Raw genomic sequence first — 16,568 nt, 5'->3', positions numbered from 1 at the left:
TCTGGGGTTTTATCTTGTTCCTTCATCTGGTAAAAAGTCCTCTGCCTTTTCATGTTGTCTATCTTTCTGTGAATGTGGTTTTCGTTCCACAGGCTGCAGAATTGTTGTTCTTCTTGCTTCTGCTGTCTGCCCTCTGGTGGATGAGGCTATCTAAGAGGCTTGTGCAAGCTTCCTGATGGGAGGGACTGGTGGTGGGCAGAGCTGGGTGTGGCTCTGGTGGGCAGAGCAGTAAAACTTTAATCCACTTGTCTGCTGATGGGTGGGGCTGAGTTTCCTCCCTCTTGGTTGTTTGGCCTGAGACAACCGGCACTGGAGTCTACAGGCTCTTGGTGGGGTTAATGGCTGACTCCAGGAGGGCTACACTAAGGAGTACTTCCCAGAACTTCTGCTGCCAGTGTCCTTGTCTCTGTGGTGAGCCACAGCCACCCCCCGCCTCTGCAGAAGACCCTCCAACACTAGCAGGTAGGTCTGGTTCAATCTCCTATGGGGTCACTGCACCTTCCCCCTGGGTATTGATGCGCACACTACTTTGTGTGTGTCCTCCAAGAGTGGAGTCTCTGTTTTCTCCAGTCCTGTCAAAGTCCTGCAATCAAATCCTGCTAGCCTTCAACATCTGATTCTTGGGAATTCCTCCTCCCATTGCTGGACCCTCAGGTTGGGTAGCCTGACGTTGGGCTCAGAACCTTCAATCCAGTGGGTGGACTTCTGTGGTATAATTGTTCTCTAGTTTGTGAGTCACCTATCCAGTGGTTATGGGATTTGATTTTATTGTGATTGCATACCTCCTGCCATCTCATGGCAGCTTCTGCTTTGTCTTTGGATGTGGGGTATCTTTTTTGGTGAGACCCAGTATCTTCCTGTTGATGATTGTTCAGCAGTGAGCTGTGATTCTGGTGCTCTCACAAGAGGGAGGGAGCGCACGTCCTTCTACTCCGCCATCTTGAACCCTGTTTTACATTGTTGTTGTTTCATTTACAGTTTTATTTTTTCTAATAGATTTTAAAATTTTTCTAATTTTATTTTCTTTTTTATTCTTTGTTATTGTTCTTCCTTGTTTTTTCTTTTTTCCTGTGCCACAGAGCTTGCAGGATCTTGGCTCCCAGTCCGAGGGTCGGGCCTGAGCTCCTGTGGTGGGAGTGCCAAGTCCAAACTGCTCGACTGATAGAGAACCTCAGACCCCAGGGAATATTCATCAGAGTGAGGTCTCCCAGAGGTCCTCATCTCAGCACCAAGACCCGGCTCCACCCAACTACCTGGAAACTCCAGTGCTGGAGGTCTCAGGCCAAACAACTAGTAAGACAGGAACACAGACCCACCCATCGAAAAAACATGAGATGACAAAAAAATATGTTAGAGATGAAGGAGCAAGGTAAAAACTCACAATCCCAGATAAATGAAAAGGAAATAAGCAACCTACCTGAAAAAGAATTCAGAGTAATGATAGTAAAGATAATCCAAAATTTTGGAAATAGAATGGAGGCACGGATCAAGAAAATACAAGAAATGTTTAACAAAGACCTAAAAGAACTAAAGAACAAACAAACAGTGATGAACAACACAATAACTGAAATTAAAAATACTCTAGAGGGAATCAATAGCAGAATAACTGAGGCAGAAGAATGGATAAGTGAGCTTCAAGGTAGAATGGTGGAAATAACTGCCAAGGAGCAGAATTAAGATAAAAGAATGAAAAGAATTGAGGACAGTCTCAGAGACCTCTGGGACAACATTTAACAATGCACCAACATTTAACAATGCACCAACAAATTAAAGGGGTCCCAGAAGCAGAAGAGAAAGAGAAACGGTCTGAAAAAATATTTGAAGAGATTATAGTCGAAAAGTTCCCTAACATGTGAAGGGAAATAGCCACCCAAGTCCAGGAAGCGCAGAGGGTCCCATATAGGATAAATCCTAGGAGAAACATAGCAAGACACATATTAATCAAACTAACAAAAAATAAATTCAAGGAAAAAATACTAAAAGCAGCAAGGAAAAAGCAAAATATAGCATACAAGGGAATCCCCATAAGGTTATCAGCTGATTTTTCAGCTGAAACTCTGCAGGTCAGAAGGGAGTGGCAGGATATATTTATATGAAAGGGAAAAACCTACAACAAAGATTACGCTAACCCACAAGGATCTCATTTAGATTTGACAGAGAAATCAAAAGTTTTACAGACAAGAAAAAGTTAAGAGAATTCAGCACCACCAAACCAGCTTTACAACAAATGCTAAAGGAACTTCTCTAGGCAGAAAACACAAGAGAAGAAAAAGATCCACAAAAACAAATGCAAAACAATTCAGAAAATGGTAATAGGAACATACATATTGATAATTATAATTATGTTGAATGTAAATGGATTAAATGCTCCAACCAAAAGACACAGCCTGGCTGAATGTATACAAAAACAAGACCCATATATATGCTGTCCACAAGAGACCCCCTTCAGACCTAGGGACACATACAGACTGAAAGTGAGGGGATGAAAAAAGATATGCCATGCAAATGGAAATCAAAAGAAAGCTGGAGTAGCAATAGTCATATCAGATAAAATGAAGACTGTTACAAGAGATAAGGAAGGACACTATATAATGATCAAGGGATCAATCCAAAAAGATATAACAATCATAAATACTTATGCACCTAACATAGGAGTACCTCAATACATAAGGCAAATGCTAACAGCCATAAAAGGGGAAATCGAAAGTAACACAAATATAGTGGGGGACTTTAAAACCCCACTTACACAAAGGGACAGATCATCCAGACAGAAAATAAATAAGGAAACAAGCTTTAAATGACAAAATAGACCAGATAGATTTAATTGATATTTATAGGACATTCCACCCAAAAGCGGAAGAATGCACATTCTTCTCAAGTGTAAACGGAACATTCTCCAAGGTAGATCATATCTTGGGACACAAATCAAGCCTTGCTAAATTTAAGAAAATTGAAATTGTATCAAGCATCTTTTCTGACCACAATGCTATCAGATTTGAAATCAACTAAAGGAAAAAAACTGTAAAAAACACAAACACATGGAGGCTAAACAGTGCACTACTAAATAACCAAGAGGTCACTGAAGAAATCATAGAGAAAATAAATAATACATAGGAAAAAATGACAATGAAAACACAATGACCCAAAACCTATGGGACGCAGCAAAAGCAGTTCTAAGAGGGAAGTTTATAGCAATTCAATCTCACCTCAAGAAACAAGAAACATCTCAAATAAACAATCTAAACTTACACCTAAAGCAACCAGACAAAAAAGAACAAAGAAAACCCAAAGTTAGTAGAAGGAAAGAAATCATAAAGATCAGAGCAGAAATAAATGAAAAGAAATGAAGAAAACAATAGCAAAGATCAATGAAACTAAAAGCTGGTTCTTTGAGAACATAAACAAAATTGATAAATCTTTACCCAGACTTATCAATAAAAAAAGGGAGAGGACTCAAATCATTAAAATTAGAAATGAAAAAGGGGAAATTACAACTGACACTGCAGAAATACAAAGGATCATAAGAGACTAGTACAAGCAAATCTATGCCAATAAAATGGACAACCTGGAAGAAATGGACAAATGCTTGGAAAGATACAACATTCCAAGACTGAACCAGGAAGAAATAGAAAATATGAACAGACCAATCACAAGTAACGAAATAGAAACTGTGATTGAAAATCTTCCAACAAACAAAAGTCCAGGATCAGAAGGCTTCACAGGTGAATTCTATCAAACACTTAGAGAAGAGCTCACACCCATCCTTCTCAAACTCTTACAAAAAAATTGCAGAGGAAGGAACACGCCCAAACTTGTTTTACAAGGCCACCATCACCATGATAACAAAACCAGACAAAAATACCACAAAAATAGATAATTACAGACAAATATCACTGATGAATGTAGATGCAAAAGTCCTCAACAAAATACTAGCAAACCAAATGCAACAACATATTAAAAGGATCATACACCATGATCAAGTGGGATTTGTCCCAGGAATGCAAGGATTCTTCAATATACGCAAATCAATCAATGTGATACACCATATTAACAAATTGAAGAATAAAAACCATATGATCATCTCAAAAGATGCAGAAAAAGCTTTTGACAAAATTCAACACCCATTTATGATTAAAAACTCTCCAGGGCTTCCCTGGTGGCGCAGTGGTTGAGAGTCCGCCTGCCGATGCAGGGGACACGGGTTCGTGCCCGGGTCCGGGAAGATCTCACATGCCGTGGAGCAGCTGGGCCCGTGAGCCATGGCCGCTGAGCCTGCGCTCCGCAATGGGAGAGGCCACAAAAAAAAAAAAAAAAAAAAACTCTCCAGAAAGTGGGCATAGAGGGAACCTATCTCAACATAATGAAGGCCATATACGACAAACCCACAGCAAACGTCATTCTCAATGGTGAAAAACTGAAAGCATTTCCTCTAAGATCTGGCACAAGACAAGGATGTGCACTCTCACCACTATTATTCAACGTAGTTTTGGAAGTCTTAGCCACGGCATCCAGAGAACAAAAAGAAATAAAAGGAATACAGATTGGAAAAGAAGAAGTAAAACTGTCACTGTTTGCAGATGACATGATACTATACATAGAAAATCCTAAAGATGCCACCTGAGAACTATTAAAGCTAATCAATGAATTTGGTAAAGTTGCAGGATACAAAATTTATGGACAGAAATCTCTTGCATTCCTATACACTAACACTAACACAAATCTCTTGCATTCCTATACACTAACCTCTCTTAGATCAGAAAGAGAGATTAAGGAAACAATCCCATTTACCAATGCATCAAAAAGAATAAAATACCTAGGAATAAACCTACTTAAGGAGGCAAAAGACCTGTACACTGAAAACTATAAAACACTGATGAAACAAATCAAAGATGACACAAACAGATGGAGAGATATACCATGTTCTTGGACTGGAAGAATTAATATTGTGAAAATGAATATATTACCCAAAGCAATCTACAGACTCAATGCAATCCCTATCAAATTACCAATGGCATTTCTCACAGAATTAGTACAAAAAATCTTACAATTTGTATGGAAACACAAAAGACCTCGAATAGCCAAAGCAATTTTGAGAAAGAAAAACAGAGCTGGAGGAATCAGGTTCTCTGACTTTGGACTATACTACAAAGCTACAGTAATCAAGCCAGTATGGTACTGGTACAAAAACAGAAATACAGATCAATGGAACAGGATAGAAAACCCAGAGATAAACCCACGCACATATGGTCAACTGATCTATGACAAAGGAGACAAGGATATACAATGGAGAAAAGAAAGTCTCTTCAATAAGTGGTGCCGGGAAAACTGGACAGCTACTTGTAAAAGAATGAAGTTAGAACACTCACTAACACCATACACAAAAATAAATTCAAAATGGGTTAAAGACCTAAATGTAAGACCAGACACTATAAAACTCTTAGAGGAAAACATGAGAGGAACACTCTGACATAAATCACAGCAAGATCTTTTTTGACCCACCTCCTAAAGTAATAAAAATATAAACAAAAATAAACAAATGGGACCTAATGAAACTTAAAAGCTTTTGCTCAGCAAAGGAAGCCATAATCAAGATGAAAAGACAATCCTTAGAATGGGAGAAAATATCTGCAATCAAAGCAATGGTCAAAGGATTAATCTCCAAAATATACAAACAGTTCACTTAGCTCAATATCAAAAAAACAAACAACCCAATCAAAAAATGGGTGGAAGCCCTAAATAGACATTTCTCCAAAGAAGACATACAGATGGCCCAGAGGCACATGAAAAGCTGCTCAACGTCACTAATTATTAGAGAAATGCAAATCAAAACTACAATGAGGTATCACCTCACACCAGTCAGAATGGCCATCATCAAAAAATCTACAAACAATAAATGCTGGAGATGGTGTGGAGAAAAGGGAACCCTCTTGCACTGTTGGTGGGAATGTAAATTGGTAAAGCCACTGTGGAGAACAATATGCAGGTTCCTTAAAACACTAAAAATAGAATTACCATATGACCCAGCAATCCCACTACTGGGCATATACACAGAGAAAACCATAATTCAGAAAGACACATGTACCCCAATGTTCACTGCAGCACTATTTGCAATAGCCAGGTCATGGAAGCAAGCTAGATGTCCATTGACAGATGAATAGATAATGAAGATGTGGTACATATATAAAATGGAATATCACTCAGGCCTAAAAAGCAATGAAATTGGGTCATTTGTAGAGATATGAATGGACCTAGAGTCTGTCATACAGAGTGAAGTAAGTCACAAAGAGAAAGACAAATATCATGTATTAATGCATGTATGTGAAATCTAGAAAAATAGTACAGATGAACCTATTTCCACGGGAGGAATAGAGATGCAGATGTAGAGAATGGACATGTGGACACGGGGGGGCAGGGCAGGGTGGGATGAATTGGGAGATTAGGTTTGACATAAATATACTACCATGTGTAAAACAGACAGCTGGTGGGAACCTGCGGTATAGCGTGGGGAGCTCAGCTCAGTATTCTGTGATGACCTAGATGGGTGGGATGGGGGCGATGGAAGGCAGGTCCAAGAGGGAGGGGATATATGTGTACATACAGCCAATTCAAATTTTTGTACAGCAGAAACTAAGACAACATTGTAAAGCAATTATACTCCAATAAAAAAATATATAGGAGACACACAGAAAAGACACAGTAGAGAAGAACTGGATTTTCCGTACTCAGGAGGTAGACTGAATTGAGTTTTTCCTTTATACCCATTAACTACTAGACCCTCTAAAAAGTCCTGAATATGGGTTGACGACATTAACAATTGGACCAACATAACACCTTACCAATATCTAGGAATAAACTAAGGACAAGAAATACTGTGTTCTACACGTACTTATAATATCATTTAAAATATAAAGGTCCAGGTGTCCCGTAAGCACAGGGCCACACTCTTTCTGGTGTAGGGGATGCCATAAGGGAGACCAATACATTTTGCATCAATCCATGGCCTCTCTCTACCTTGTTGTCATTGTTTGGACAAGATTTCCTACCCTGAAGGAAACAAACAGCCAGACCAGAGGGATAATTTCTTATATCTCTAACTCAGGGCCTTGTGTTTCTGGTCAATATTTCAGGTCATTGTTCTAGCAACTTTAGACCTTGTACCTGTAGTGGAAATGGATGGCATGCCCACTTTCTTACCAATGCACTCCAAGGTGCCCCCTGCCTATATGACCAGAGCACCCCTTTCTAGGGCACACCTAATCACTGGAAACAGGAAGGTACTCCACTCAGCAATTACAGGACAATGAAGTAGCAAGGGTTCAGAAGACTCAAACTCACCTAATCAGACAAGTTAGTTTTTCTCTCTCCATTCAGTAGGGTGTCTTATATATGTTTTACCTACCTCATGGGGTGGCTGAGAAGACCAAATGAGTCAGAATCACTATTTTTAAGGTAGAAAGAAACTTCAGAACTCAATTACTAACCTGGAGTTTCTGGGTCCTTAGAAATCCCCAGGTTTGTAATGGGACCCTAACTTTCATTTATATTAAAAAGGCCAAAGGAAATTGTACATTTATTTTGATGAGAAAGAAAGCACTGACCAACCAAGGCACTATGTTGCTTTGATTTGACAGGAACAAATGTTTAAGAAAAAAAATTGCTTGATGCTCAAACTTTCCAAAGGAAAGTGTCCTAGTAGTCTGAAGGCTGAAAACATTTTACTGCCCTAGTCCCAAATGTTTATTCTATAGGCAAAGGAACTGAAGATCCAAGAGGTGAAGCCAGGGGACACAAGCTAGCAAACAGAAGGTCTTGGATTCAAAACCAAGCCTTCTGGCTCCCAAACCAGGAACCCCACCATTTCGTTACCCAGTGAGAGTTGAGTGCAGTGGTGGAAAGCATTAATTTGGAGTCAAAATGAACTAGGTTAAGCCCTGGATATGCCACTCGCTGACCTTTTGGAGTCTCAGTTTCTTCATCAACATAATGGAGAGAATAATGAACAACTTCTTACGGTTGGTGTAAAGACCTGATTAGATCCTGAATGTTCAGAACACTTACACAGTGCTTGGACTACAACATGTGCTGGAAAAATGGTAGCTATTATCATAATTAATCTCCTAATGAGTTTCTGATATGCAGTTTGTAAACCTTAAAAGAGCTATAAAATGCTAAACTTATATTTATCTACATGTATATGAATAATATAATATATAACAATTTAATAGTGGTTATTAGTAAAATCATTTTAGTCTATAGTTTAAAGCTCTCTGAGGAAGAGAGCTAAAATAACACGGGCTAACCATTTTGTAACATTCAAATAGAAACAGAGTAGCAGATAGTTGCTGTCCCAGCCTCTTAGCATCATTCCCTTTTCTGTTAACCACAGCCTAAGCCTTCTTGGGGTACCCCATCCTTCTCTTTCTTGGTTCTCATGGTTTAGAGATGAGAACACTACCCAAATCTAAACCATCCTCTTGGCTATGGTGTTTGCCTTGCTGTTGCCCAAACAACCCAAGTCAGGACAGTGCCAAAGTGTTGGAAAAAAGGGAAACCATTTTTTCCCGTGGATGGAAACCTGGGAGGATGTACGTCTGGAGCTGCTGGGGCCCACAAACTGGAGAGAATCTCTCAGAGAACAGAGCTGACACAGAGGACAGTCAAGTAGAGGGAGGAAGACTGCATTCTAATTGTAGTGTTGAGGGCCTGAAGCTAGCAACTCCTAAACTTTCCAACATGTGAGCCCCAAATTCCTTGTTTTACATTAGCCAGTCTGGCCTCCTATCCCTTACAACCAAAAACGTCTTTAATAAATACTCATCAGTAAAATGAAGGCACAATATAGAGTTTCACATTGAATGACAGAATCCCCAGACCCAGACAGTAGAAGTCTGTATAGAAGAGATTCTAAGGGCTGCCTGTAATCATGCTGTGTCTTCACTGCTAGATGGCCAGTGAGAGAGCCTGTGACCTCAGACAGTCAAGTAATTTCTCTCTGAAGTTGCCTGCAAGAAAGCAAAGGCTGAAGGATCAGAGATGAACTGCCTCAGGATGCTTTCCACCTTCCTACTCCAAGACCCAGGTAGTTCTCTCCTAACTGTTCACCTTCTAGCCTGAACCTGATTCCCTGCAACCGTCACTTTGGGCAGAAACAACGTGAACTGGAAGTTCAATCTGGTCATTGCTGGAAGGTGCAAGTTCTGTCCACTTTTCCATTCTCCCATTCATGCCAATTATCATTGCTATTTCTCTGCATGAAACAATAATACCTGGTGTTGGTGTCCCGGTTTACATCCACTTGGAATTGAATCAGATGGTCTTTAAGATTTTGGGCTCGCTCACAGAGATCATAATTTAGGGTCATGGTGTCAAGGCAGAACATGGCCAAAGGCACGGTAATGTGCATGGATGCAATTTCATTTCTCCGCTTTTTTATGCTATTGATCCTCTGTAGAAGAGAATAGATTCAGTAGATTAATTTGCCTCTAGCCTCTATGCATTTGCCCCCAAGCCTCACCCCCCAGCCAATATAGTACAATGTTGATCATAGTATATATACTAACGAAACACACTGACTACTCAATGGATTGTCTGCAGCACATGTAACCAACATACGAAATGTCAAGTGGCATCTCCTACCATCACAAAATCCTCAATTTCATGATTTTCTTTCAGGAACGCAGTGATGTTTTGCTCTGCAGTGTTATCCAATAAGTCATGATACTTCTTGTATACATTTAAGTACCTTCCATATTGAAGAGCATAAAATCAAACATACAAACACAGGTCACCAGATCAGATTAGTCAGAGTGGCAAATGAAGAGATAATATCATAAAAACCAGCCCAAATCACGAAAGAGGAATATAACGTGGCAAAGTAGAGGGAACTGGGAATTCAGAACTTTAGCTTCAAATTCCAATTTTGCCACTTCCTAGCTGCATGAACTTAGACAAGATATTTCTCTTTTTCAAAGATCAGTGTCCTTAATTTTAAGTGGAAATGATAACAGCTCACTGGATTGTTGTAAAGCTGTAATAATATATATTTAAAGCAATTAATACTATGCCTAACGTACAGTAAATGTGCAATAAACATTACTTCCTACCCCTCCTTCCGGTTCTAAAGTTCTACATCTAAATTTTAAGATGAAAATTTGTAACTAATGAACCTAAAGTCTATTGAATAGAATTAAGTTTCCCTCCGTCTGTTGTCAGATAAGGCAGAAATGGCTGGACAGATTTCCCCCAAATTGGAGGATGTTTGGGGGATGCTCTGACTTAAAATAAGTTTGAATTAAAATAAAGATGACATGGAGTAAACAGAATTAACTTTGTGGGGCCCAGGAGTATACTTCCAAGAGCTGGCTAACACTTCAGAGACTCTGAAACTGAGATACAAGGAGAAGCTCATGGAACTGTCAGTACAGAAAAACAAACTATATGTATAAGAATCAACAACAGGGTAAACAGGGGTTTCAAACAGATGACACCAGATTAAATTCACGAGGGCAGAGCTTTCAAATCTGAGGCCGTGGTTTTCAGAATGGATTAGCAGCAGTTCTCAGCTGGGGGTGATTTTGCCCCCAGGGGACAATTGGCCATGTCTGAAGACATTTTGGGTTGTCAAAACCAGGGAGCGTCCTACTAACAGGTAGAAGCCAGGGATGCTGCTAAACATCCTACCATACACAGGACAGCCCCTCATAATGCAGAATTTTCTGGTCTAGTCTTCTTGCTTCTCTTCCTCTTTTGTTCTCTTCTTTTGTGATTTGATGACTATCTTTAGGGTTGTGTTTGGATTGCTTTTCCTTTTTTGTATCTATTGTACATTTTTGGTTTGCAGTGACCATGAGGTTTTGACATAGCAGTCTATATATATATATACACACACACATATATACATATATACATACAAGATTGTTTTAAGTTGCTGGTCTCTTAATTTCAAATGTATTTCCAATATCTTGCACTTGTAGTCTCCTCTTCTCATGATTGCTGGTTTTGACATCATATTTGTGACATCATATTTGTGTGTGGATGATTTCCTACCTTTATTGTATGTTTGCCTCTACCAGTGAGCTTTCCCTTTCGTAATTTTATTGTTTCTGGTTGTGGGCTTTTCTTTTCTACCTAGAGAAGTTCCTTTAGTATTTGTTGTAAAGCTGGTTTGGTGGTGCTGAATTCTCTCAGCTTTTGCTTGTCTGTAAAGCTTTTGATTTCTCCGTCGAGTCTCAACGAGAGCCTTGCTGGGTAGAGTATTCTTGGTTGTAGGTTTTTCCTTTTCAACACTTTAAATATATCATGCCACTCACTTCTGGCCTGCAAAGTTTCTGCTGAAAAATCAGCTGATAACTGTATGGGGTTCCCTTGTATGTTAGTTGTTGCTTTTAATATTTTCTCTTTGTTTTAAATTTTTGTCAATTTGATTAATATGTGTTTCTCCTTGGGTTTGTCCTGTATGGGACTCTCTGCACTTCCTGGAATTGAGTGAGTGTTTCCTTTCCCATGTTAGGGAAGTTTTCAGCTATTATCTCTTCAAATATTTTCCCAGGCCCTTTTTCTCTCTCTTCTCCTTCTGGGACTCCTACAATGCAAATATTGGTGCATTTAATGTTGTCCCAGAGGTCTCTGAGACTGTCCTCATTTCTTTTCATTCTTTTTTCTTTATTCTGTTCCGCAGCAGTGATTTCCACCAATTGATCTGTCTTCCAGCTCACTTATTCATTCTTCTGCCTCATTTATTCTGCCATTGATTCCTTCTACTGTATTTTTCATTTCAGTTATTCTATTGTTCATCTCTGTTTGTTTGTTCTTTAAATCTTCTAGCTCCTTGTTAAAGATTTCTTGTATCTTCTCAGTCTGTACCTCCATTCTGTTTCTGAGACCTTGGATCATCTTCACTATCATTACTCTGAATTCTTTTCCAGGTAGATTGCTTATTTCTACTTCACTTAGTTGTTCTTCTGGGGTTTTATCTTCTTCCTTTGTCTGGAATATAGTCCTCTGCCATCTCATTTTGTCTAACTTTCTGTGTTTGTGGTCTCTGTTCTGCAGGCTGCAGGACTGTAGTTCCTCTTGTTTCTGGTGTCTGTGCCCTGGTGAGTCAGGTTGGTCCAGGGGCTTGTGCAGGCTTCCTGGTGGGAGGAACTGGTGCCTGCCCACTGGTTAAAATCCATGAATTTCTAAATGCCAGAACCTGTCTGGTGCCATGGCTTTCATATAATAGAGGTGAACCTGTTATCTGAATTGTGGCTCTCCTATCTATTTGCTGATAAGTTATGGTTTCCATATCTGCAAATAGGGCTAAATAGTAACACTGATGTAAGTAAACATTGGCTACTCTTATTCTTTCAGGTATGTGGGAACAGGGATTGTTTATTTGATGACAGTTAGGAACTCTAAACCAATACCAATGGCTAAGTTACAACTAAACCAACTTACTTGTAGGGGCCAACTTGATTTTTCTGAAATACCTCGAAAGTTTGATCCACAAAGTCAGAAACCAGTTTTTCATCAGCATTAACAGTTCCAAGAATCAGATTATATCCTTTCAACTCTGGGAACAGGATAGATTCCACCTAAAGAGGAGAAACCACTTTTATTTTTTTTTTTAAAGATTTATTTTTTGATGTGGACCATTTTCAAAGTCTTTATTGAATTTGTTACAATATTGCTTCCGTTTATGTTTTTTGGTTTTTTGGCCATGAGGCATGTGGGAATCTTAGCTCCCTGACCAGGGATCAAACTCACACCCCCTGCACTGGAAGGCAAAGTCTTAACCACTGGACTGCCAGGGAAGTCCTGAAACGACGTTTAAATGTCACAAGACATCCACAAGACACAAGAAAGAAGATGACACCAAAATGTAAAGTCTCCTGCAATGCACTCATTTCCAGAGACATCAGCTGCATTTCAACTCTATCTCTTCTCGGATGGTGCTGGAATCACCCCACTGTTCCCTTTACCTCTATTCTCTCTCCTCTTCCTCTTGTTGGATTACTCATCTTTCAAATTCTTGCTCCTTTCAACTCTCATGTCCTTAGAGAGTCCCCCCTGGGCCCCCAGTGGATGTTAGGTTTCCCTGCTTAAAGTTCACATTCTAAATTTATCCCACTTGGCACTCAACATAATTGCAATTAAATGAATGTGTAATGAGCTATTCTAGGTTTGTCCTGGGATATAAATACCATGAGGGTCTGGATTGTATCTGACTTCTTCACTATTGTGAAGGGCCTAACCAGAGCTTGGCACATAGTAAGTGCACATAAACATCGTGTGAGTGAATAAATACTACAGTGGTACCCCTCCCCACCACCAAACACTTGCCTCTCTAATGAAAAGCTACTAGAGGCATGGGTTCCAACTCAAACTCTGCCGCTAGCTGACTATGTGACCTTAGGTAAGCTACTTTCTCTGGACTTTAGTTTTCTCATCTGAAGAAAGGGAGAGATGTACTAGATTCTTCTCTCAGTTCAGGAGAAAAAGCTATGTCGTTATGATCTGAGGCACAAAAAGTATTTTTCCTGAGAATTCAACACTCCAACTTCTTAATGGCACATGTGTATCTCTGAGAATGTTCTCAGTTGCATGACTCATGCAAGCTGCAAGTCCTTGTTGGGGACCCATTGCCTTCCACTGCTCTCCCTACTAAGAAAGATTTTAGTGATCCGTCTAAGAAAAGACTCTTCAGAGGGCTTTACTGAGTTATGAGTTATATGCCGCTGATGAAAACGCACTGATTTAGAAAGGGGGAAAAGCAAGTGCAACTGATCTTTGTCTTCCCTCTTTGGACAATCCAAAGGTTTTTAAACCAGTGGAGAAGCAACTTCTTTGCTGTAGCCACACTGTAGGCAGTGTTTGAAAGCAGGATATGAGTGAAATGGCTTAGGGCAGCACAACTGGAGCATTCAGGCCTTGCAACAGATCATAGGTGGGCAGGATAAGGGATTATCTCTTGGGAAAAGTCTTCAATCGAAAGAACATTTTAAATGTGGCTGGTTCTCACTATGGAGAACAGTATGGAGGTTCCTTAAAAACTAAAAATATAGTTACCATATGATCCAGCGATCTCACTCCTGGGCATATACCCAGAGAAAAGTCTAATTCAAAAAGATACATGCACCCCAATGTTCATAGTAGCACTATTTATAATAGCCAAGACATGGAAGCAACCTAAATGTCCACTGACAGATGAATGTGGCCTACACACACAGACACACACAGGCACACACAGACACACACACACACACAATGGAATATTGCTCAGCCATAAAAAAGAATGAAATAATGCCAGCTGCAGGAACATGAATGGATCTAGAGAATATTATTCTAAGTAAAGTAAATCAGAAAGAGAGAGACAAATACCATACGATATCACTTATATGTGGAACCTAAAATATAACACAAGTGAACTTATTTACGAAATATAAACAGACTCACAGATGTAGAAAACAAACTTATGGTTACCAAAGGGCAATGGAGAAGGAGGGATAAATTTGGAATTTGGGATTAACAGATACACACTACAATATACAAAAGAGATAAACAACAAGGACCCACTGTATAGCACAGGGAACTATATTCAATATCTTGTAATACGCTATAATGGAAAAGAATCTGAAAAAGAATACATACACATATATGTATAACTGAATCATTTTGCTGTACACCTGAAACACTGTAAATCAACTATACTTCAATTAAAAATTTTTTTAAATACACCTTTAAAAAAATGTGGCTGCTTCTCCTATGCCCCACAGAGCAGTCTGTAAAACCGAGCCAAGAACAATAGTGCTCTTTCCAGGTAATTATTGTTACTATCTGCTTATCTCCATGGCTCTCTGATCCCAGACTTCTTGGTTTTGTCATTACCTTCAGTGCTTTCTCCTGTATACTTCTCCAACTTTGGCATTTCCCTGGCACTTTGAGTTAGAAAATTCTCCCATCAGGAGAGAGACTGACCAAAACAACTCCATTCCATAGGGGGAATATATAATTACATATATATAATTTTACACACGTATATATATTTATGTATATTTAATGTGTTTTATATATCTATATAATGATTATAAAGTAATGCATCCCCTGCTAATGCTGTTTTAAATTCTGCTTATTGCACTTTCAATTTTATAAAATCCTTATCTCATCCAGCTTCCTTTTATTTATGTCTCTCATTCACCTCTTTTCATTTCAGTCAGTATTACAGATCCATGTTTTTCTCAGTTTTTTGCTAAGGCAAATATTTTCTAATATTTACTTTGATTTCCTTTAGTAACTTTCTCACAAATATGCTTTCCTTTTGCAACTTGAGTACTACTTTCAAACATCTCATGCTGACGTTTTTTCCAACTTTTAAAATTCATCTTTAACCATAAATAAGACAGGACTGATAGGGGATGGAGTACTGTCTATCTGTTGCTGTTCTTCTTAGATATTCAACCTGAGGGACTGTTCTTTTAAAATGTCACTACCCAGATCAGAGGTAATACAGTGTGAGGGGTTCAGGGGGGCAGACTGTGCTATGGGCATCTCGAGATGGAGAATTCAGATCCGGGGCTGCTTTTTCTCATAGTCTAGTAGAATCATCAGCATTTACTTGGGCCTAGCTTTCAAACCTGGCACAAACTATGACCTATGACTATGTCTTCTTGGCATTACAACCCACTAAATCTACTACCAGCCCCTGCCAGGCTGTTAGCAGCAGCAGCCACATAAGCCCTGGGCTCTCCCAGCCCAGCTGCTTGCAAACATTGCTGATCAACAGCAGTGAAGGGGAACTTGAGTGGTATGTACTTTAACTGTCTCCAAGCCCCACACTTATCCTTCCAAATTACAGGGTCTTCTCTTTCACTTCCTTCCTAGGGATACTGCTTGTAGGAGAGCTGCCCACGTTTCTTTCCCCTCTGAACATCCAGTTTTCCTGTTAGCCTGACTTGGTTTGGTTCAAAACCCCCAATTTAGAGTTCTCTGGTGAAATCAACTGGAACATGTGGCTTCACATGCTTCCCTACAAAGTCTGACTCTAATCATGAGCTCTTAGAACCCTCTAAGCACAGGACTGCAAAGAGAAGAGTGCTTAAGAGCATCCAAGCATCATACATAATGCATGAGGAGGGAGGGAGGGGGAGGGATGGGGAGGGGAGAAACACCCCGCAAGTCCCTTCCCTATGTGGGGCTGGACACCGGCCCTCTTGCCACACCAACCACCCAGAGGGGGCAGAAGATGGAATGCCAAAGAGTCACACTCATGTGGGTGATCCTGCCCAGTTCTAAAAGTCTGCTAATAACTGTCTGTAATCTGATAAGTGATGTCACCCTGGAAAGGAAACTTGGAAAAGGGCTTGGGCCAGGAAGGGAAGCTTTAATCTCTCCCCTAGAAGCCTACAGTGAGTTAAACAAACAAACACATGGAAATTAAAGAACTAAATTAGACACAGTCTTATGAAAAGTCTTGGCAAAGTACACGGCAGTTGATCCATCATGAATTATTAACCCAGGATGGATATGGCTTGGGACACATCTGCCCTTTTGAGGTTGGCATCATGTGGGGAGCTCTACTTTCTCACAAA

At 39.7% G+C, this 16,568-nt stretch overlaps 1 protein-coding gene across 5 annotated transcripts in view; it reads right to left on the bottom strand.

The window, feature by feature from the left end:
* DNAH3 (dynein axonemal heavy chain 3) overlaps positions 1-16,568 on the bottom strand; it is a 194,658-nt gene that overhangs the window by 152,851 nt on the left and 25,239 nt on the right. For all 5 annotated transcript variants that reach the window (XM_067706433.1, XM_067706435.1, XM_067706434.1 and 2 more), the window contains 3 exons: positions 12,439-12,575; positions 9,637-9,742; positions 9,267-9,445 (listed from right to left, as the gene is read on the bottom strand). In XM_067706433.1, coding sequence (XP_067562534.1) covers positions 9,267-9,445; positions 9,637-9,742; positions 12,439-12,575 — 422 coding nt within the window. The remainder of the gene's footprint in view (positions 1-9,266; positions 9,446-9,636; positions 9,743-12,438; positions 12,576-16,568) is intronic.

The sequence above is a fragment of the Pseudorca crassidens genome, chromosome 15 (assembly GCF_039906515.1).
Source record: "Pseudorca crassidens isolate mPseCra1 chromosome 15, mPseCra1.hap1, whole genome shotgun sequence".
Lineage (NCBI taxonomy): Eukaryota > Metazoa > Chordata > Mammalia > Artiodactyla > Delphinidae > Pseudorca > Pseudorca crassidens.
The sequence above is the reverse complement of the archived record's forward strand: the minus strand, read 5'-3'. Positions and strand labels throughout refer to the sequence as shown.